At 48.9% G+C, this 21,140-nt stretch overlaps 1 protein-coding gene across 50 annotated transcripts in view; it reads right to left on the bottom strand.

Moving 5' to 3' along the window:
* The window catches only part of LOC138917078 (heparan sulfate glucosamine 3-O-sulfotransferase 4-like), a 103,040-nt gene that overhangs the window by 20,598 nt on the left and 61,302 nt on the right, over positions 1-21,140 (bottom strand). For 12 of the 50 annotated variants that reach the window (XM_070231506.1, XM_070231505.1, XM_070231507.1 and 9 more), the window contains 3 exons: positions 6,969-7,062; positions 6,714-6,889; positions 3,643-4,215 (listed from right to left, as the gene is read on the bottom strand). In XM_070231506.1, coding sequence (XP_070087607.1) covers positions 4,101-4,215; positions 6,714-6,889; positions 6,969-7,062 — 385 coding nt within the window. In that variant the 3' untranslated portion in view covers positions 3,643-4,100. Of the gene's footprint in view, positions 1-952; positions 1,034-3,143; positions 4,216-6,686; positions 6,890-6,968; positions 7,063-8,408; positions 8,486-10,135; positions 10,287-10,625; positions 10,702-21,140 lie in introns of those variants that run through there. The other 38 variants (XM_070231526.1, XM_070231528.1, XM_070231529.1 and 35 more) reach the window with 16 other exon arrangements.

Below are 21,140 nucleotides of genomic sequence, written 5' to 3'. Positions count from 1 at the left end.
CAAGGCAGGAGCCTGGGAGGAGGGAGTCGGTGGAAGCCTCTGTGCCCGCAGGCCCCTGTCCTGGGATTCCAGGACCCTGTGCCATTTGTCCACCTGGTGCTGACCTGCCCCTAAACAGCGGTGTCCCTCTGCTGTGGCAGCCCCAGGGGTCTGTGCAGAGAAGGGGCTGTGAGCTGGCCAGGGTCAGGGTGCAGGGTCCTCAAGGGTCGAGGGGTTAAGACTTGGGGTAGGGATGCTAAGATCTGACAGGTGACAATCCTCAGCAGAACTTCCCTAGGGCACATCCCTCCAGCTGGAGAACAAGTGGGCAGAGCTGAAGAATCCCTGTGCCCAACCCATGGGCTCATACAGAGGCGATTTTCAGGGTCTGTCTTCCTAATCGGGAGGCAACAGAATTCCTACGTGGAGTCTTTTCTTTGGTCTGGGAATCCAAGTCCAGTACCTGCCCCAGCACTGTCTGCACCACAACAGCCTTGGCCCTGCCTGCAGGCCGTCCAGGTGCCCGGTCTGTGCTGGGCAGTGGTTTTCAGTGGATTCCTGGACCCTGGAGGGCCTGGTGTCCGGGGAGGGCCTTCATGGGCAAGATGGGGCAGAACAAGTGGAATCTTAACCGAATCCTGCAAACCACACTTCCCATGGGACAGGACCCTGTATGGACCCCAGGAAGACCACAGACTTTCTCAGAGAGGCAGCTGGCATCCTGGGGACTCAAGTCCCTGTGGTCAAACCACCATGCTTTACTCCCCACGTGGACTTCATTCTGGGTGGAGCCCAAGGAGCATCCCTGAAATGAAACCACCCCAAACAGGTCCAGGTCTGAGGTCCTAGCTGTTGTGGCCTCAAAGCAATGGGTGGACAGACAGAAAGAAGAGTAAGAAGCGGACCCCACATAGAGTTCATCGTTCCTAGACAGGACCCTTCTATTTCTCCCTTTCTCCTCTGGCTTGTTTACCTGATTTCTTGCTCAGTTGGTTCCTCTGAGAATTGGCCACTGAGCCGGGTAAGAGAGCAAGAGGGGCCTCGGGGTTGATACCTGAGAAAGACCAGGAGGGAGGAAGCCAAATGAGGCAGGAGACTCTCCAAGGAGCCGAGCTGGCCCAGCGGGGAGTTGGGAGAAATGGCTGCCCATGGAGGAGCCTGCATGGTGGAAAGGCCAGCTCAGCACTCTCCTCCCCAAACGCCCAATGGGCTCGGTCCTGGGGTGCTGCCACCGGTGTCTTTAGCCAACTGTCATCCTTGCAGCTCATTGGTAGGCTCTCTCCTGAAGGGGCTCAGAGCGTCACCCTGCGTGGACACTATAGCCCACCTGTCATGTCCTGAGCTCATGTAAACACCTCTGCTCGCCTTTAGGGAGCACCTCCTCCAGGTCCTGGGAATCCTCCTTTCAAGAGGACACTCAGAAGAGAGAAGACAGCGGTCAAACCACAGCCCCTGACCCACTGTAGCTGGTCCTAGGGCCAGACTGACCCACACAGCCACCCTTCAGTAGTTGCTTCTCTATGCCACACACCCTGAGACCCCCCCCCCATCTCAGTGGGGTCCAGATGGATGACCCAGATGTTCCTGTTTACTTGCTGGTCAGAGGGCAGTGTATGTCTACTCATGCTCACCACACATGGGAGCACCACGTCTGCACAGATGAGCACTCGACCCCTGACCTCTAGTTAAGAAGGTGTTGGGAAGAACCATCTAGAGCAGGAATCAGGCTGGTCTCCTCCCGAGAGACCCAGTTCAGGTCAGCCCAGCACTTAAAAGGCCCTGCTGTGCAACTCAGCAGAAGGAAATGACTCCCCACTGCCGGGGAGCTGCCTCTGTGGGGGCTCACTGACCTCAACTCACCCCTTCTAGGGTCAGCCTTGAGGGGACCCAGGCCACAGGTGGGGATTGCCTAGGTCACTTGGCCAGCTACCATCACTGACCACTGCACTTTCGCTCCACGTCAAGTTCAGAAACTCCACACAACTCCTCCCATCTCCTTCTGAGAGGCGCAGTCCCAGCCTACCCCTTCACTAATTCCAGAATATTTTCATCACCCCATAAAGATTCCTCAGGCTTTAGCAGTCACTTCTCATTCCTTCCCCTTCCGTGACCCCTGGCAATCACTAATCTACTTCCTCTCTCCCTGGATTTGCCGACTCTGAACATTCTTATAAATGGAATCCTGCAATATGTGGCCTTTGGTGTCTGCCTTCTTCCACCCAGCATCACGTTTCCACAGTCCATCCATGCTGCAGCTGTGTCAGAACTTCATTTGCTTTATGAGTGAATGCTATCCCATTGCTTGGATAGATCGCATTTGGTCATCCATTCTTCAGCTGGTGGACATCAGGGTTGTTTCCACCCTTTGACTACTGTGAATAGTCAAACCTGAGCTTTGTCGTGACCACCATCAGCGGTGATGAACGTCCAGCAGAGGAGCAGCATGGCCAGGGCTGGAGGGTTCTGGGGCCTGGTAAAGGTGGAATCACCCATCCTTCGGAGCAAGAACTGGGTACCTACCCGCACTTGGTTAGGGTCTCAGTCCTGTTATTCTGAGCCCCACATGGACCTGGGCCAGAGTTTTCTCTTGTGTCCTTGGTGACATCTCCCAGGCACAGCAGAGCATCTTCCTGCCCTCTAGTGGAGGGGGGACCTCAGTGAGGCCTTGGACAGATTTCCATTCACCATAGGTCCCTCCACCCTTTTCAGCAAGAACTGGACCGGGTAGCAGTGGGAATGTTGTGGAGCCTCCCCTTACCATACCCAGGCACACACACACACTCTCACATACAGACACACCTGCAGCACAATATAAACACAGAGAGACACATACGCAATTGTGCACATGCACACACTCAGATACACATAGAGACTATTATGCACACAGAGAGACATATACACACATGTGCATGTGCACACGTGTGTACATGCCTACATATGGATATACATGTGCACAAATGAACATGTAAATTTGTGTACAAATGCATACACAAATGCACACATAGACAGACACATATGCAGATACACATACATGCACACAAACACACTTAAGCACACATGCACATGCACAGGGGCAAGATGATGCCATTTGCATTTGGTGGAAAGTTCTGGGAGCAAAATGGAAGAGGAATGAGGGACAGGGAAAGCAGAGGCCACTCAGGATATTTCAGTCAGAGATCTCATCCCAATACTTCCAAGTCTCGAGGTAGGAAAGGGGCAGCAGCAGCAAAGGGAGGAGGTGGACTGCGGGCATGCATCTGAGCAAGGCCCCAGGTGGTGTGGGGAACAGAAGTGAAGGGTACAGAGGGTCAGCGAGGTCTCCCAGGGTCTCACTGGGAGCAGTGATAAGAATACAGAACACAGGAGCCAGGGTACATTTGAGAGGAAGGAGATCAATTCCGCCTGCAGGGAGAAAGGCAACTGCAATGGGAGCCGTGGGCATCCTTGTGGGGATGTTTGGAGCTGGCTGGAGGCTTTGCTTGGAGTTCAGGAGGTCTGGCGGGAAAGGGGAGGTGAGGGGACGTCAGCTCCAAGGTGGGATCTGTAGCCTGGACTGGACCAACTCTTCCAGGGATGCTCGAGGGACGGGGCTTGTCGAGGATCCCTGGGGCTCGTACAATAAAGGCCAAGGGGAGGTGGAGGATACACACAAGGAAGCCATTGTTTTATCTTGCTAACTCTCAATGCAGATGTTTACTACTTCCCATTCTGATGACATTCTCCCTTCCAGATATGTTTTTTCAGAAGGAATCAAACCCAAGAGTAATGATGGCTAATTACAAAAATTTAAGAACATCCATTCACAGGAGCCAAACAATATAATCAGCAGCTACATGGCAAACTTGAAGAGCCTTTATGAAGGTGAGGGAGCGGCAGGATCCTGTCTGCAGGTCAGCCTAAGCCAGAGGATAAAAGGGCAGCTGGCAGGCCAGGTGAGCAGGGAACAGATAGAGGGCCTCCCACTGGGCCATGCAGCCCTCCCTCCTGAAAGCATGGCTAAGTCTGCTCTCTGTGCTATGAGAAGAGGGGACCCAGTTTATTCCTACCCACACTGAAAAGGTGAGGTGAGAATATCAGTAGGGATGAGCAGTTGGCCTGTACAGGTCCCAGGTCAGCCACCTTCACGGGCTTAGAGTCTCAATTTTGTTATTCTGAGCATCAGGTGAGCTTGGGCCAGAGTTTCCTCTCGTGTCTTTGGTGATGTCTCCCGGGGAGAGCAGAGCATCTTCCTGACCGCTGCGTGAGTGGGCAGTTCAGTGAGGCCTTGGACAGATTTTCGTCCACCATAGGTCCCTGCCAACCCCTTACTTCTGGTGAAATTATGGGCAAGTCAGGTAGCCTTTCTAAGATGTAGTTTCTTTAGCAAAGTCATGGTTTGGAAGGAACTTTGCATATTTTAAGTCTACCTATTAATGTGAAGAATGTTGTCCCTATTATGTGTTTATATTTTGCAAGGTACTACACTGTGGTCAATATTAAAAGTCAAACACATTATTATCAAACATGTTATAAATTTCCAAAATCCATAGTGCTGTTGAAACAATATTTGAGGTCTGCAAATATCTAGATGACACCAGTCCCTACACGGGGACCATCACAGCCTCACCTCCCCTGTGCCTCTTCTTGGTATTTTTGTGACCTGGACCGCCCTGACACTCAGCCCTGGGCTCCAGGCCTCCATAACACCTGACCTCCCACTGAAGAGTCCAGCGTTTCTTCCCCCTCTCTGCCCATTTGTCTCCGCATGTCCACCTTTCCTCTCTGGGTGATTGTCAGCTTTCCAGCCTAACTCTTGTCCACCTGGGCCTGAGGAGACAAGTGGTCCCCTCTCTTTGCCTTTTCTCTGGTATATGCCCATGTCTGGATCTTCCCTCTCCCTCACCCATGAAAGGATTGTTTCATTCAGTCCTGAGATTTAACCTCAGCCTCTCAAGGAACGTGAGCCGCAGAAGACACAGGGATGAGGCAGGAGCTGGTGCTGGGAAACCAGATCCTGGTGGGTGGCCATGTCCAAGATCTTGGGAATAGCATGAATATGTGTGCTCATCATCGGAACAAAACTGCACTTGATTTCAGGGGACAGAGCTTGACAATGGTAATGGTTTAGAGGATCTGGAGCCCTCAATAGCGTCAGGGCAGAGGAAGGGCCGGCAACACAGTCATAATAATTTTTATCCTATGTTCCCAAATTACCTAGTAAATGGATAGATAGATGGTGAATAAATGGATAGTGGGTGGGTGGGTGGATGAATGGATAGTGGATGGTTGATGGAAGGACTGAAGGATGGTGGGTGGATAGTAGGTGAATGGATTGATAGTAGGTAGTGAATGTATGGTGAAAGGATGGAAGGATGGTGGACGGATGGTAGGTGGATGGATGGATGGTGGTTAGGTGGGTGATGGATGGATAGTGGATAGATGAGTAGATGGATAGATAGATCAATGTATGGAAGGATGGACAGATGTTGCATGGATGGGGGATAAATGACAGGATTTTGAATGGATAGTGGGAGGAGGGATGGATGATGGCTGCCTGGCTGGATAGTGTATAGATGAGCAGATGACTGGATGGATGGATAGATGAGGGATGCATGGTGGATAGATAGGTGGGTGGGTGGACGGATGGATGGATGAATGGCTAGATGGATGGAAGGATGATGGATGGATGGATGGTGAATGAATGGATGAACAGATGAGGGATAGATGAATGGATGAATAAATGGTGGATGGATGGCTTGTGGATGTGTGCACGATGGATGGTGGATAGATGGATGGATGGATGGATGGCTAGATGGATGGATGAATGAATACCTATGAGGCAACGATTGCCAAGGCACACTTGGACACTTCTAAGGTAAGTGAGTCTAATCCAATTGAGCATCACTGTGAGCTCTATGCACATCTGCTCCATCTACTGCTCTTCCTTTCTCGTCCCTTCCTTATTCTGGATTGGGGAGATGTCCAATTCTGACAAGGTTGTGGCCCTTTCACAGTTCTCCTCTCAATGAGCTCATCAACAGCCCCTCCCCTTCAGGATATTAGGGTCTTCGCAGTTTCTGTGGAAATCTCATCGGACATTTCCCACCAGTGTCAGCTTCCTCAGCTGACGCGATGGGACAGCAGACTCAAGTGGAGGGACAACTTGCTGTTTGCCTCTCGTATCTCCATCAACCATATGATCTCTTTCCTTGTTTCACCTGACTTCACAGCCCATTTTCCTGAGCTATGGACATCTGCTCTGATATTAGTCATTTTAAAGACATCTGGGCTCAGTCCCTTCAATCTTGTTACATTTTTCTCCATAAAGCCCTTATTACCGACATCTTTTTTCCCAAGCTTTCAGGAAAATGGTATACAAAGTGCTGAGCAGGAACCATTGATATCACCAGAGTAAAGTGATGCCATCCCTGCCACCCTTCGGCTTCAGAATGAACTTCAAGGTTTTTGGAATTCAGAACGCACAACATGGGGGTGTCCCTCCCTCTCGTCCCACCCCTGAGCTCCCCAATACCAATCCTGGGGTACTGGAAACAGGCCTCATCTCCTACCTGCACATTGGAGCCAGGCAGTGGCCTGCCATATAGGTCCTATGTCTTCTAATTATTAATGTGCTGGTGTTTCTAGGACACTTCACACGATAAAGATGGTGGTGGTGTTAATGAAAATAAGGGAGAGTCACCACCATGTACTAAGAACTAATTACAGTGTGGTTCCCTGGGTAATGCTTTACTTGCCTTCTCTCATTCACAACCTGCAAAAGCCCAGTGCTGTGGGTATTTGAGGAAGTGGAGGCTTCACAGTTCTCACATGAGCTGGAAGGTGAATAGACTGATAGGCACTGGGGATCTCTGAGCCCAGAGTGCGAGCTCTGGACTGGCTTCTGCTGAGACAAAGAACAGAGGCCTCTTGTCTACAAGACAGGTGGGCAAATGGGCCAGGGGCAGCCATTGTCATCCTCTTGTACCCAGTGGGGCCCCTGGTGGACTCACCTGGCAGCTCAACTCTGTAAGCGAGATGGCCAAGGAAGAGGTTTGGGGTATTCTCCATAGCACACCAACAGCCTCTCTAGGATCCTGTTGGGAACTGTCAGCAAGACAAGAATTATGTGTCCTTAGACTAGGCCTTATGGGGGAATTGTGAAAGTCACTTAGTGAGAGGCAAAATGCTCTGTTCCTCAGGGGGAAGTGGGGCTAGTCAGGGCATTGACTGTTCTGTTAGCTCATTCCATTCAGCCTACCACATGTGCTGGGTGTTGTTTACACCATTCTGGGCACTGGAGACAAGGTAAATAAGATGAGGTCCCCACTCAAACTTTCAAAGTCTTCTTGAGTGGCAGATGGGCAAGCTTTACCCAAGAGGAATGCCAGTCCTGAAGCCTGCAACCCACAGCCTCACTGTGCTTGAGATGGGAGGACTTCACCCAGGAGTGATCTCCTGGCTGAGGTTGGGGGAGGAGGAGTTTGTAAGATTCACTGGACAGTCTCTTGACCATCCATGCTATGCGGCCACATCAGCAATGCCTGGGGACATTTGTGAGGGAGGTCACGGAGGTTCACATGCTTCAGGAGATCATGGCAGTACAGTGTGATGAGAGGTGATGACAGGGGCTATGGGATTGAAACTATCCTTTCATTTTTTTTCAGCCAAGATGCTGCAGAACCCCAGTTCAGTGTCCTTGGTGTATTGGGGTGGGACTGACAAGGCAGCGGCTGGGCTTAATGGATAAAATGGTGGCACAACCCTGGGTTGGAAGAGGCAGGATGGGCATTGAGAGAATGAGGAGCGTGCCCTTTGGTTGACAAGTCAGTATTCACCCCCTGGAAACCTTGGGATGCTTCCAATGCCAGAACAGGTCTCGAAGGCAGCTCCTGTTTTCTAGGAAGGCAAGTGGATGCAAACTGTTTATAATGCCCTTTGTGGAATCATTGCCTCAAAATTCAAAATCTGGTAGTGGCCACTGGCTCAGCTGCATGGATGGCCTTGGCTTCCAGGGGGCAGCACTTTTGCTGGAATGTGCCAGGTGACCACCCAGTCTGTGAATCTGGGTGAACCACCATGTGACAGACTCAGCTCCTACTGTACTGTGGAAACCTCAGATCTCTACTTGGGGAGACAGTTTTTCCTCCACTGCTCAGAGCTGTCAATCATCCTGGCTCCTCCCCACCCATAGCTCATGTTCTTTCCACACCCCATCCAAGGACCAACTTTCTCCAGTTTTCCAAAGCCCGGGCACGCCCTTCCGTGATCACCCCTCCACCTGTGAACCTGTCTCGCTGCAGCTGGCCTTGTGCCCAGGGACAGGACAATTGTGCTTCCCCGGCCTCACAGGATCCCCACCCTCAGCGGACACAAAAGTTGCTGGTACAGAGCCTGTCACCTCCTCTTATTTCATTCAGAGACCAGGTCAGGAAGTCTCAAGTTCAGGTCACCTGCTCCTAAGCTCCTGCAGCATTTGAGAGAACTCGTGAAAACAAGCCTCCGGCAGCCTTGGCTGATGACAGCGATCCTGAGGCCAGCAAAGAGACGCAGGTTGGACAGCCTCCCTGCCGGCCACCAGCCATCTCCACTCTGCACTGCTGGGGATCTGGGCCTGCATCCCTCCTGGCCACGCAACTCCCTGCATCGGGGTTTCCCCCACGTCTGCTCTTCCTCCTTCAGGCATTAGGACCTTCCCCAACCCCACAGGCCACAAGGAGTCCAACATGGCTCTAACCCATGTCACCTCCAGGGTGGCAACCCACCATCAACGTCTGGTTCATCCTGGAGAGAGACCATGGTATCGAGTGCTTCAGGGACAAGATGAATAATCAGGGCATGAAGATGATGAAGCTCTTGAGTGGGGCTCTCCACAGAGCAGGAGGCACCTTAGGGACAGTGGCATGGCCACAGAGAAGGGGCTGCCCACAAGGGCTGGCACCTCTGGCAGCTGTGCTCAGCCATTGGGCCAAACTGCACCCTATGCGCTGATCAGGGTCCCTGTGTGTGTGTGTGTTCATGTGTGTGTGCGTTCGGGTGTCTGTATAAGTCTTCACTGTCTGTCTCTTCACCATCACTGCGACTCGACCCTTCTTGGTCACTCTGCCATCCACCCAGATGATCCTTCTGACATCCTGGACCCTCAGGGCCCTGTCCTCCCTCCTTCACTCAACCCCTGCCACCCACTACCCTGGCCTCACTCCACACATATAAACCTCTCCAGCATGACTGATAACCCATTTCAGGCCAACCCCTTCCAGTCGGCACCCAGTGGTGTCTTTGCAGCCCAGTCACTGTGGGCTCCCTCTCCTCACTCATCCTCAGCCACTGGGTCTCCCCATCTGCAAACTTGGCTCCATGTTCACTCTCCTCCCCCTACATCACGTCCTTTCTTCCTCTGCAGACACTGAGCTCCGGGACAGCCCCACGCTCCTGTCCTGTAGCTCTGACCGACCCCTTCCATGGTCCTGGCCAGGTGAAATCCACCCTGGGAACCCAACTCTCTGCCTCCTGCGCATCTGCCCCCAGCCGGGAAAGGGGCAGAGGCTGGTGCAGTGAGGGCTGGTCCCACCTTCACATCACAACCACAGACTACAAGGGCCCTCAGTGCTGCCCACACCTCTCCCAGTGTCCCCAGAGGACCTCATTTCTCCCTGTTCTACATACATTTCACGCATTCCTTCTCTCCTCACCATACACCCTGCCTCCCTGTGCAGGACAAATCTTCACCCCACACAAGGCTCAGTGCCTGGATTGTGTGCACTATATGTGTACACAGCTTGGTGGGGCAGGATGTGGGTGTGACATACACATTGCCAGCTAGGAGGGGCCTGAGGTACAGCTTCTGAGACCCAGATTCCCCCAAGTAGAGGCCAAGCCCAGGAGGCTGGGAGAGACTGACATCCTAAGGGAGACAGAGTCCACACCAGGGGACTCTCCCTTCTCCAGGATGCACGTCTTGAGAAGGGGAATTCGTGCTCTAATGGTCCAGGCTGGGAAGACGGGGTTCCACTCAGGAGGGGCTAGGGGCTGATTCAGGGTGAGAGGGAGGAGAGTGGAGGCCCTTGGAGTCTGGGCACTGGCAGTCTGAGCCCCCTTCTCTTGATGCCCCCCCCCAGCAAGCCATCGAATGTGGGGATGTCCCTTAAGGACGGGCTGTGGCAGAGTGGACAGAGCATGCCTGAGCGCAGGGGCTCGATCCTATCCCATCCACAGGGTGTGATTCTCTGCTCTCCAGGACACAGGGGGCTGCCTTTCATGTGGAGTCTTCAGATAAATGAACCACCTCAGGGTCCTCAGCCACGCAAGCAGCTCCTTGGCTCAGGCTACTTCTGTCCAAAATGGAAAAACGCACAATGAAGAATATAGAAACGACCTATAATCCCACCACCGATATCCAGCTCCCTTCACGCCCAGACCTGGTCCTTTGTGTTTGAATGGGGATCAAACCGGGAAATTTGTTTTTAAATTTTCGTGGCATTTCTATTGCCCTCATGACTCTTCAATGTCCGAGCTGAAAGGACTAACCAATTAGAGATGACCTGGTTTAGTTCCCTTCCTGTGTTTACAGATGGGCAGGAACTGAGACAGGGAAGGATGGAGGGGCCCCAGGCCTTGGACCCTTCCTCCCGCACCTCAGCATCAGCTCTGCTCTGTCCCCTCAGGCTCACCTGGAGACTGTGTCTTGACTGGATCCCCCTCCTGCTCCTCCCTCTGCCACAGGACACCATCCACCAGCTCCCTCACCTAAAGAGATAAGAACAGCAAGAACAACTATAAAAGCTGTCATTCAAGGAGTTCTTGCCCTGTGCCAGCAAGGAGATAATTATCTCACTAAGTAAGAGGAACCAAAATTAACTCATTTTACAGATGAAGAAACCAAAGCCCACACGGTTAATCAATTGGCCAGGGTCTCTCTGACATAAGAAGAGGTTAAATCCAGGATATGAACCCACATCCATAATTCTGGAGTCTTGCACTAATAACTATGCCTTGGAACTAATCAGTAAAAAAGTCTATAATCATGTGATTGGATTTGCAATTTGGAGCATAGCATCCATACCAGAAAGTATGGAAATCGTACTTGCATAGCTCCATGAATTATCCAAGGGAACACACCCGGCAACCATACTCACAAGAAACAGAAGGTGACTAAGCCTCCAGTGGCCCCCTGATACACCGATCCCAGGTCACTGCCCTCACTCGCCCAAGGGGAACCAATATTCTAACTTATGAATTTGCTTTCCTTGTCTTGGAACTGTGTTTAAACAAAATCATGCAGAGTTTCTTCTTCTATGTCTGACTTCTTTCATTATGCTTGTAAGATTCATAAATTTTCTTGAATGTGGCTGTGGTTGATTTTTATTTCTGTATACAATTCCATTTTAAAACATATAACCCATTTTATTTATCCATGCCACTGCTGATGAACATTGGGTTGTTTCCAATTTGAGGAGGTGGAAAAAACCAAAGTAGTATCTTTAAAAGTACACATTTTTGTAAGAAAGTGATTTATATATACTTTGTAAGTATGGTCATGCATCGCGTAATGACGGGGATACATTCTGAGAAATGTGTCGTAAGGCGATTTTGTCGTTGTGCAAACATCATAGAGTGCACTTACACAAACCTAGATGGAATAGCCCGCCGCACACCTCAGCTATACGGCACCAGCATCAGATACACGGTGGATCATTGACCGAAACGATGTTATGCGGCACACGACTGTACTGAAAAATTTAGGGAAGAACATACGCTAAACTATTAGTAAGAGTTATCTTTGGGTGAGAGGACTTTTTTGTGCTGTCAGCATTTTCTCATTGTCTTCACTGAGTATGTATTGCTTAAATAATAACAATTTAAGTGAAATCCTACTGTGTCCCAGGTGCCCCACCAAGCGCAGGGCAGTTAGGAAGACTAGGACCCGACCAGGACCAAAATGCAGGACTTGATAGTGAGACTGGCATCCAGACCAACTTGCGTTAGGATCAGGGTGACCCGGGGCAAGTGACTTAACTTTCCCTACCTCAGTTTCCTCCTGTGTAAAATGGGGATAAGAACAGTCTCGCTCCTGTTATTATGGAAAGATGTTTATGATTTATTGAGTAAAATAAAATTTAATGGGTGTAGAGTTTCACATCTAGAAGATGAAAAAGTTCTGGAGATCTATTTCACAACAATGTGAATATACTTTACTGAACTTCAAAGTGCTTAAGACGGTAACTTTTATAACATGGTTTTTTTTTTAACACAATAGAAGAGAAACAAATTAAACTACTTTAGAAAAGCATCCTCTCTCTCATGGGGTGGTCACGAGGACTGTTTTTCGGGAGATTAACGCATATAAAAGTTCCTGGCGGGCATGATGAGCATGCTTGTTATGCTCCTCTACTCCGTGCCAGGTAACTCTGCACCAGGAGTGCTGGTGTCAGAGCTTTGCAACGAGGCAGTAATGTTATCACTACAATTTTAGCCAAAGTTCTGTTCACGAAAACACTTTTCCAAAGGTAATTGTTAACCTCAGGGGGCAAAAAAACATTCTTCACTAGGAACAAAAGGGTGGCCGTGATGTCACTGAATAAACCACTGTGTCTGCGAGCAGCCCCTCTCTGCACAGACACGGCACAACCGAGGCAGAGGGTCAGAAGCATCCCTAAGCAAGATGATGGAGAAGGGTTGCCTTCCATCCCTCACACTGCCTTCAAATAGCCTAGGTTGAAGGGATTTTTCTGATCCCCTTATTTTTAAAAAATACACAGCCCAGGGCAATTCTCATGCCTTGGCTGCCCCATGCAGAGAGGGGAGGCTGAGTCACTGGGTCTCGGAAGCTGCGGGCTCACAGCAGGGCTTGGAAAATCAGTATCTGTCTCTGAAGTGATCCGAAGTGCTGAGACCTTTACCCCAAATGGCAGTAGGCAGACATTAGCAACAGTCTTTCACAGCCTTCGAAGATGTGGGTTTCCTTCCCAAACAGCCTCGAAAGGCAGCAACGGGAGCTATCCTCTAAGATGCAGACATCTGGAATTCGGCTGCAGAAGTGCTTTCCAGAGAATCCCAGCTCTGTCTGCAGACAGGCACAAGAGACAGCTGGACTCTGGGTGACTGTGGATGGACCTACACCTGAGCATCTCCTCTCTCAGAGAAGAGCACAGCACTGTGGCTAACAGAACACCCTAAATGCTTATCTTCGAATCTAGGTCCCGTCACTAATGACCTGTGAACCTTTGGGTATCATTCTTCCCCACTCTGTGCCTCAGTTTCCACATAACATACAGCACGTCTTACTCAACAGGGCTTGCCCTGAGGATTAGCTCAGACAAAGGAGGGGCAGGGACGCATCGGGGTTTTCTTTTAGTCACATAAGCACTCAAAGGAAGTTAGCTACTGTTCCTAAGAATGCCTAACACGCAAAAGCACAATTACTGGAAAGTGAAAATCACAAAAATTAACTTCCTGCATAATCTACTGGTTTTTAAATTTTGCCTTTTCCTGAAATAAAAGAGAATTTTGAGGAAGTCTTCAGACTCATCAAATCAGTCACAAGAAATCTGGATGAGCACTCTCTTTCTGAAAACCAGAGTTCAAATACATGGGCCCAACAGAGACTGGAGGACCAGCAGTAAGTGGTATTGTGTTACTCCTCCTCGTTCCTCCAGCTCCTTCACCTCCACCCGGCAAACCCTTAAAGGGAAAGGTCTGTGGTCTTCTTCTCAGGGGAATGAGGAAAGAGCCAGACTCCTCCTCCACAGCCAGGACAGGGGCGGGACCAGGGGGATCCTGTCAGGGAAGGCTGGAGACTGGAGCCATAGAAAGTTCAAGAACCATACCGGAAAGTGACCTGGACCTGACAACTGACCCTGGGGCTTCACAAGCCCAAGGTCCACGAGTTCCCAAGGCTTCCCTAGAGAGAGCACCTTCAAGAGACACCTTTAACACAATACACACGCACACACACAAACACACACACAGAGGAAGACAACGTCATTGTGTGCTAATGAGAAACCCAAAAAGTACACAAAGTATTTTTAAATACAACCTATTTTTAAACAAAACATCAAGACACTAGATTTAATAAAGGAATTTTTTTCTCCCAAAATGTGGATTTCCATAAAAACTCTTACAAAAGCATAAAAGACTGAATCACACTTAAATCTATATTGTAGGCCTTACCACAAATGAAAGGAGGAAAATGACACAGAAGCAGGATGTTCTAGAAATTCCGGGCAATCTAGTTGTTGTATTAAGACTGATCAAACACCAAATCATTTCTCCCTCTCCACTTGAAGTGAATCTGGGCAGGAAGATGAACGTACGAAACCATTTCACTTGCTATTTGAGGAATTCTCTTGTAAAATGTACAATCCCTTTACATTTTCCCAGGCAGCTGCTAGGGGTTGCTAAGGAAGTGATGGAAATAGAAAATATTCTAAGTAAATAATTAGTGATTTCTGAGGGGCAGGTTCTTTAGATATTTTTCTCAGAATTGAACAGCTCTTAGGCACAGAGACTAGACAAGTTTCCTTTCTTGCTTTCCCTCTCTCTCTCTCCCCTTTCCTTCCTTCCTTTCTTTCTGTGTTAAAGAAGAGATGCAGAGTCTCCAAGCAGTGAGCTGGCAGAGGGAGATCTGGAGCCATTCTACTTGTGCCCACCTCAGGAGAGCCACAGAAGAGGATCCGGGTCCCCCATCTCCACGCAAGCCAGCAGAACTCTCGGGATGTCTGTTTTATTCATTGGTACTTCGGTGAAAGATGACGTTTGAACAGTAGAGTCTCAAAACAGACATCTGTTGTTTTGGCACCAGCGTGCATTTCCCTTCTTTGATAACCGTCTGCTGGCTTTGCTTTGGGAAAATGCCCGCATTTCATCCTCTGTGCCCACAGGGGAACTCCTCCCACCTCTGCTCCAGGGAGGCAGTGCCTCAAACCCCACACCCCCTCTGGCACCAAGGACTGCTTGCTGGATGTGCACGTGACCCCTAAGAAAGCAATGAGCTACCCTGAGGCGTTAGCAGAGACTTCTGGGACAAAGATGGCACACTTTTCCTACTCCATTTGGAGCAAGAAAATTGGGCTGGCACCCGCTTATGACCACAAGGGGACAGGTTTTAAGAAAGCAGCCAACCACCTCAGAGGCAGCAGAATCCAGAAGTGGGAGATCCAGTGACACTGTTTAAGCCCTAATGAGGCCACCCCTTCCCAGGACTTCTCAGATACATAAGCCATTAAATTCTTTTTCTTTTTCTTTTCTTTGGTGAGGAAGATTGGCCTTGAGCTAACATCTGTTGCCAATCTCCCTCTTTTTACTGGAGAAAGACTGTCCCTGAGCTAACATCTAAGGAATCTTCCTCTATTTTTTGTATGCAGAGGCGGCCACAGAGTGGCTTGATGACCGGTGTGTAGGTCCGCGCCTAGGATCCGAACCTACAAACCCCAGGCCACAGAAGTGGAGCATGCCAGCTTAACCACCACGCCACCAGGCTGACCCCTAAATTCTTTTTTGATTCATGCTTATTTCAGATTTCACCTGGAATTTCCGTGTGTTATAACCAGAAGAATCCTACCCAATAGATTTCTGCAGCTAAAGCTAAGTTTCAAAACACTGGGAAAGATTTTCTTTAAAAGTGCTCTAACATATCATGATTTGGGGCAATTTCTTCCTCCTGGAGGATGAGAGGTAAAGGGACTGAAAAGAGACACAAAGCCAAGAAAATCTAGGAGCATCAAGGCCAAGAGTTGAAGGTAAACCAAAACACTAGACTTTCAACCCAGCAATTCATAAGTGAATGAGAACCAGTCAGTACGGACAGAACAAACTCTCTGTTTCACTCTAAATAAGGAAATCAGCGGTTCTGGGTGAGGTCATGCGGTTTGTTGGTTGAACCTGTCATGCGATTCTCAGAATCTAAGTGGGTAGTTTACCTATTTAATATTGGGCATATATGTTATAATAATAATTTCTAATATTAAATGTCTTAACATATATTTATGGTAACGTGGTATGTTCATTATCCATATTCAGACAGTAACAGGAATATTCTTCTGTATCTGAACACAAATGAAAAACTAGCTAGAAAGTGGGTAGAGAACAAAAGATACTCAACTATACTTGAGTTTGCTTTAAACATTGCTTTTGGTGTTTGTTTATTATTTACTGAAAGTGAGCCTTTCCTAAAGCGTCTTATTTTCAGGGGCAAATGTGGAGGGTTAACCTAGCTTGGAAGGAGCAAGGAGCCACGCACATCCCACATCTCAGGAAAACGCCTCACTCTGGACTCAGCCTGTATCGCATCACCACCCCCTAGAGGCAGTCTACTTAAATAACAGGAACGGCTAAGAGTTACCTAAGCATCTTTTCAACTGACCACAGCAACATCGAGGTCATTTTGTGCCACCAGACCAGAGCAAGATCTTTCGTCAAGAATGGGGGGATTAAGAACCAAGAAATTAAGACACCAGAACGTTGGGTTGGGGTAGTGTAACTGGGGAACGTAGGCAAATATTAATGGCAATATTGTGTTTACCAGCATTTTCCAATGAGTGGAGCTCTTTCTTAGCACCAAGAATGTACAAGGGGAGTCCAGACAGTACAAGAAAAAGCCATATTGAGGAGGGAGGGACAGCCCAGCAGAGGCTCGAATGAAGGAGGGATGCAAGCCAAGAAATTATCTAAGGAAAAAGCATTAAAGGCAGAGCGGGCAACAAGTGCAAAGGTCCTGAGGCAGGGCCATGTTTGGCTTCTCAGATACAGCAAGGAAGCTAATGCGGCTCAAGGAGAGGAGCACAGAGAAGATGACAAGTGAATGTGGCTGAAGAGGTTGGCAGGGTCTGATCCTGTAGGGCCTTGTAGATCATGGCCAGGACTTAGAAGTTTTCTCTAGGTTGACAACAAGCCATTGGAAAATTTAAATTAGGAGAGTGATGTGGCCTGCTTTATGTTCTAAAAGGATCACTTCCCCCAGCCACTGTGTGGAGAGCAGATTACAGAGGGCAAGAAAGTCAGCGGAACAAGAACAGAAGTCGGCTGCAGCAGCCTGGGCGAGGGGTGAGGGGGTACCAAGGCAGGTGGTGCCAAATAAATAGATACACAGAGAAAGAGATGTCTACTGATAGCTACCGACACACACACATACATAGACATGTATGGACATGCACGTCTATCTCCACCACAACAACACACTTATAGTATGATATAGTCTTTACAATGATTGAAGAAAATTATTTTTCACATAAAAAATCAATATAGGCAAATACATCTATATGGAAAAAGAAAAAATAAAGAAACTTGCAGGAATACTACTCACGACTGAAGTTTAGAAGATACCAAACTCTTGATATCAAAATACACACTATCAGAGCTTTGGGTAAATTTTATGTGTGCTCCTAAAATATCCTGTGACCTCCTAAAATAGTTCTGTGTTCCAACTGCAAAAAAATAATTAAAAAAATACCTCGTCAGTTTATTTCACCCTGCCAATTGGATTGACTTTGGATAGAAGAGAATAAAGAAATACAGTATGACCACATCCTTGCGTGAGTTACTGTAGCAGACAGCTGACTGTCCCCAGACTCGTTCTCTCCTCCTTCCTGGGCACACAGACACTCAGTAAGTTCCCCAGAGTCCTCTGTAGCTGGAGGTGGCCATGCAACGAAGTCTCCCCAGCAGAAGGAGAGCGGAAGTTATGAGCGTCACTACTGCCTCACCTGCTGAAGAGAAACCCGCTCCCGGCCTTCTGCCCTCGCTGCTTCACGGTGGCTGCAATGCAGACAGGGTGCAGTCCCAGTTCCCATCACGCAGCAGAGAAAACCCTCTAAGGCAGGGGTTCTCGATCAGAGGGAGTTTTGGACCCCAGGGGACATTTGGTAATGTCTGGAGACATTTTTGGTTACTAAAACCGGGGGAGGGCCTAACTACTAGTGTCTGGTGGGGTAGAGGCCAGAGAGGCTGCTAAACAGCTTACAATGCACAGGACAGCCCCCTGCAACAAAGACTTTCCTGGCCCCAAGTGTCGCTGATGGTGAAGTGGAACCACCTTGCCGTTAGGCCATTTTTCTCAAACTTCGTGCATAATAATTACCCAAGTATTGTCTTAAAACATAAATTCTGCTTCAGAAAGTCTGGGATGGGATCTGAGATTCTGCTTTTCTAACAAGTTCCCTGGGGGGCTCTGGACGGCAGAGCAACCAGATGGGAAGAACAGAACGTGGGTCTCTGAACGGTCTCCTGGAGCACAGCTGCCCCCGCAAGACTGGCTGGAGTGCTCATGCACGGCTGCTGTTCAAACACACACGCCTGCACTCACTGTGGTCAGCTTGGGTCTCTCAGAGTGGCTGGTCGCCACACAGCCCTGACTGCTACAAACTGTGAATATCAACTTTCGTTGCGTAGTAGAAAAATCATTGTCTGTCTTACGGAAGCCACTGTGTTGGGGTCTCTTTGTTTTCACCCTAACTCGTACAGTTACCATCTGCAAATATTGGATGGGTACATCTTTTTTGCTGTTTGGCGAGAGAACTAAACAGCCCCAGAGGGGGTATTTTCCAGAAAGGGAGACGAAGCAAAGGGAAGAAATGGAATGAGATGGAGACCGCTCGAGCTATCTGAGTAGAGCGTACTGCTGCTGTAACAAATGACCATTCACCGATGGCTTAACTGTTCTGGACGCCAGAACCCTGACACGGGTCTCCACGGGCTAAAATCAAAGTGTCCACACGCTGCGTTCCTCTGGAGGCTCTAAGCAAGGATGGATTTCCTTCCCTGTTCCCTAGCTTCTAGAAGCTTCCTGAATTCCTTGGCTCATGACCCCTTCCTCTATCTTCGAAGCCAGCAACAGCAGGTTAAGCCCCTCTCATGCTGCCATCCCTCTGACTCTCGCTCCGTGCCTCCCTCTTCCACTTAAAAGGACCCCTGGGATCACACTGGGCCCATCCAGATAATCCAGGATTATCTCCCATCTCAAGGTTAGCTGTCTAGAAATCATAATTCCATGTGCAACCTTAATTCCCCTTTGCCACATAATCTAGCATATTCACAGTTTCCAGAAATTAGGACGTGGTTATGGGGGGGGGGGCATTATTCTGCCTTCTATAGGTGAGAAAGTAGGTTAGTCAGGCAGCCAGAAGGTAAGAAGTTAATATGCCAACCTGGAAAAGAGACAGGGTGCAGAGAAAAATGAAATGATAGGTCATTTGAGAGTAAAATGGAAGAATCTCCTGGTCACTCCCAAAGTTCGGGAGCCGCAGCGCAATCCTAAGAAGCAAGTGTACCCCACCGCTCTGTACGTTTTCAGTACAAAAGAATGACGCATCAGTGGTCCTGAGCTGGGTGAAAGAGTGATACAGACAGAGGTTCTCCAGAATTCCAGGATCTTTATGCAGTCTGCCCTCACGATGTTTGATATCCATGGTGTATAATAGTTTCTGTAAATTAAACTTCTTAATCTAACTTTATGATAAGAATGCTTGTCCTGTATTTCAGGTACTCCCTGGAGGGCAATATTCCAGAAAACCAGTTACCTGGGGGTATTCACGAAAACGTGCATGGATTAATAACAACTAACAGACGTAGACAAAACAGATCCCAGCACAGCATCATCCTTCTATCCTTGCAAAAGCACCATGGAATTATTAGAGGCTGGTACTCCTATTTGAGAGATGAGAAAACAAAGGCTCAAAGGCTGAATACTTATCTATGTGCACAAGGCAAGGTAGACACAGAACTCAGACTCAAAGCCTTAATTCTGACTTCAGGTTCAGCTTTTTCTTTCAAAACACAACATAGCTCCAAACAGTCCAACTGCCCTGTGACAGAGGCGCTCAGGCAGTTAGGCTCAAATACTTCCTCAGCTCCAGCGACACCCAACCCTCCAGCCCCCTGCAGAAGGCTCAGCCAGGAGGCACCGGGAAGGGTGCCCCTGTACCTACAGTGAGTGACATATCAAACACGGGCCTCAGCGTAATGTTTTGATTGTTAAATGCCAACTATGTAATTTCGATACTGCATTTAGAGAAACATAATCCACTCTTAGAGCATAACGGTCTATCGGGAGTAATTGAACTCTTCTAAAACTTCGGCAGCATCAGCAACAAAGGCCAGGAACCAAAAGCCACGTTACAGTGAAGACACCTGGCTTGTGCCAGCCTGCTGTGTGACCCTGGGACTCCTGCCCGCCCTTCCAGGTCGCATTTGCTCTCTGTGTAACACTGGGATAAGAAAGTCTCGACTTCACGAGGCTGCAGTGAGGAATAAAGGAGGTGATGTCCTGTGCGGTAGGCAGCTTGTGGGAGACTGTTGAGCCCACATGGTTTGTTTGAGTGGGTTTCTCTTTCTTGTACCCAAAATAGTCTTGCAAAAGTAGGACGTGAAAGAGCTGACAATTCTTAGCCAGAGTTCCCAAGAAACATGAGTGTCATTTCTTTTCAGAAGCCTGGAGTTTTGCAAGAAAAGTTAGCACACAGCAGGCCCTCCTTCCATTCATTAATTCATTGATTCAGAATTAGTGATTAATAAACTACCATGACGGAGTGCCTGCTGGGTGCTAAGCACTGTTCTGGACACCGGCAAGGAACGAGATGGACAAGACCCCCACTCTCATGTAATCTGCCTTCTGGTGAGGAAGAAGTAACTAAGTAGCATGATTTTGGAAAGTAGTAAATGCTCTGAAGAAAATAAAACAGCGTCACAAGCTCAGACGCGGAAAAGGGTCTTTAAATTAGGTAACTGGGAGAGGTATTTTCCAGGAGCTGAAATTTGAGCTAACACCTGAAGGACAGATAAGGAGCCGAGGGTAGTTTAAGGATCTGGGGCTGAGCATTTCAGGAGAAGGGAACAGTGGGAATGAGCCTCGTCCCAGAATGGAAGCCACTGCCACAGTTTGCTGCTGGGTCGAGAACGCCTCAATTAGCCCATCCGCCTCAATTAGCCCATCCGGTAGGCAAGCAGTCCATCTGCATGCGGAAAATCACAAGCTCCTAGAAGGGAATGCCAGCAGTTATTATTCACTCCCGTGATGCTGAAAGACATCACCTACAGTGGGAAAGAGATTTGAAACAAATAAAAGGAAATGCTGCATGTTTGTGGCCAAACACCTGGGTCTGAATCCCAACTCCACATTTCGAGCGAGTTACTTGACCTCTCTGTGCCTCAGCTCCCTCGCCTGTAAAATCACAGCACCTGTCTCGCCAGGTCCT

The sequence above is a fragment of the Equus caballus genome, chromosome 13, assembly GCF_041296265.1.
Source record: "Equus caballus isolate H_3958 breed thoroughbred chromosome 13, TB-T2T, whole genome shotgun sequence".
In the NCBI taxonomy this organism is placed as follows: domain Eukaryota; kingdom Metazoa; phylum Chordata; class Mammalia; order Perissodactyla; family Equidae; genus Equus; species Equus caballus.
Note: the sequence above shows the minus strand (reverse complement) of the source record. Positions and strands in the feature narration are given on the sequence as shown.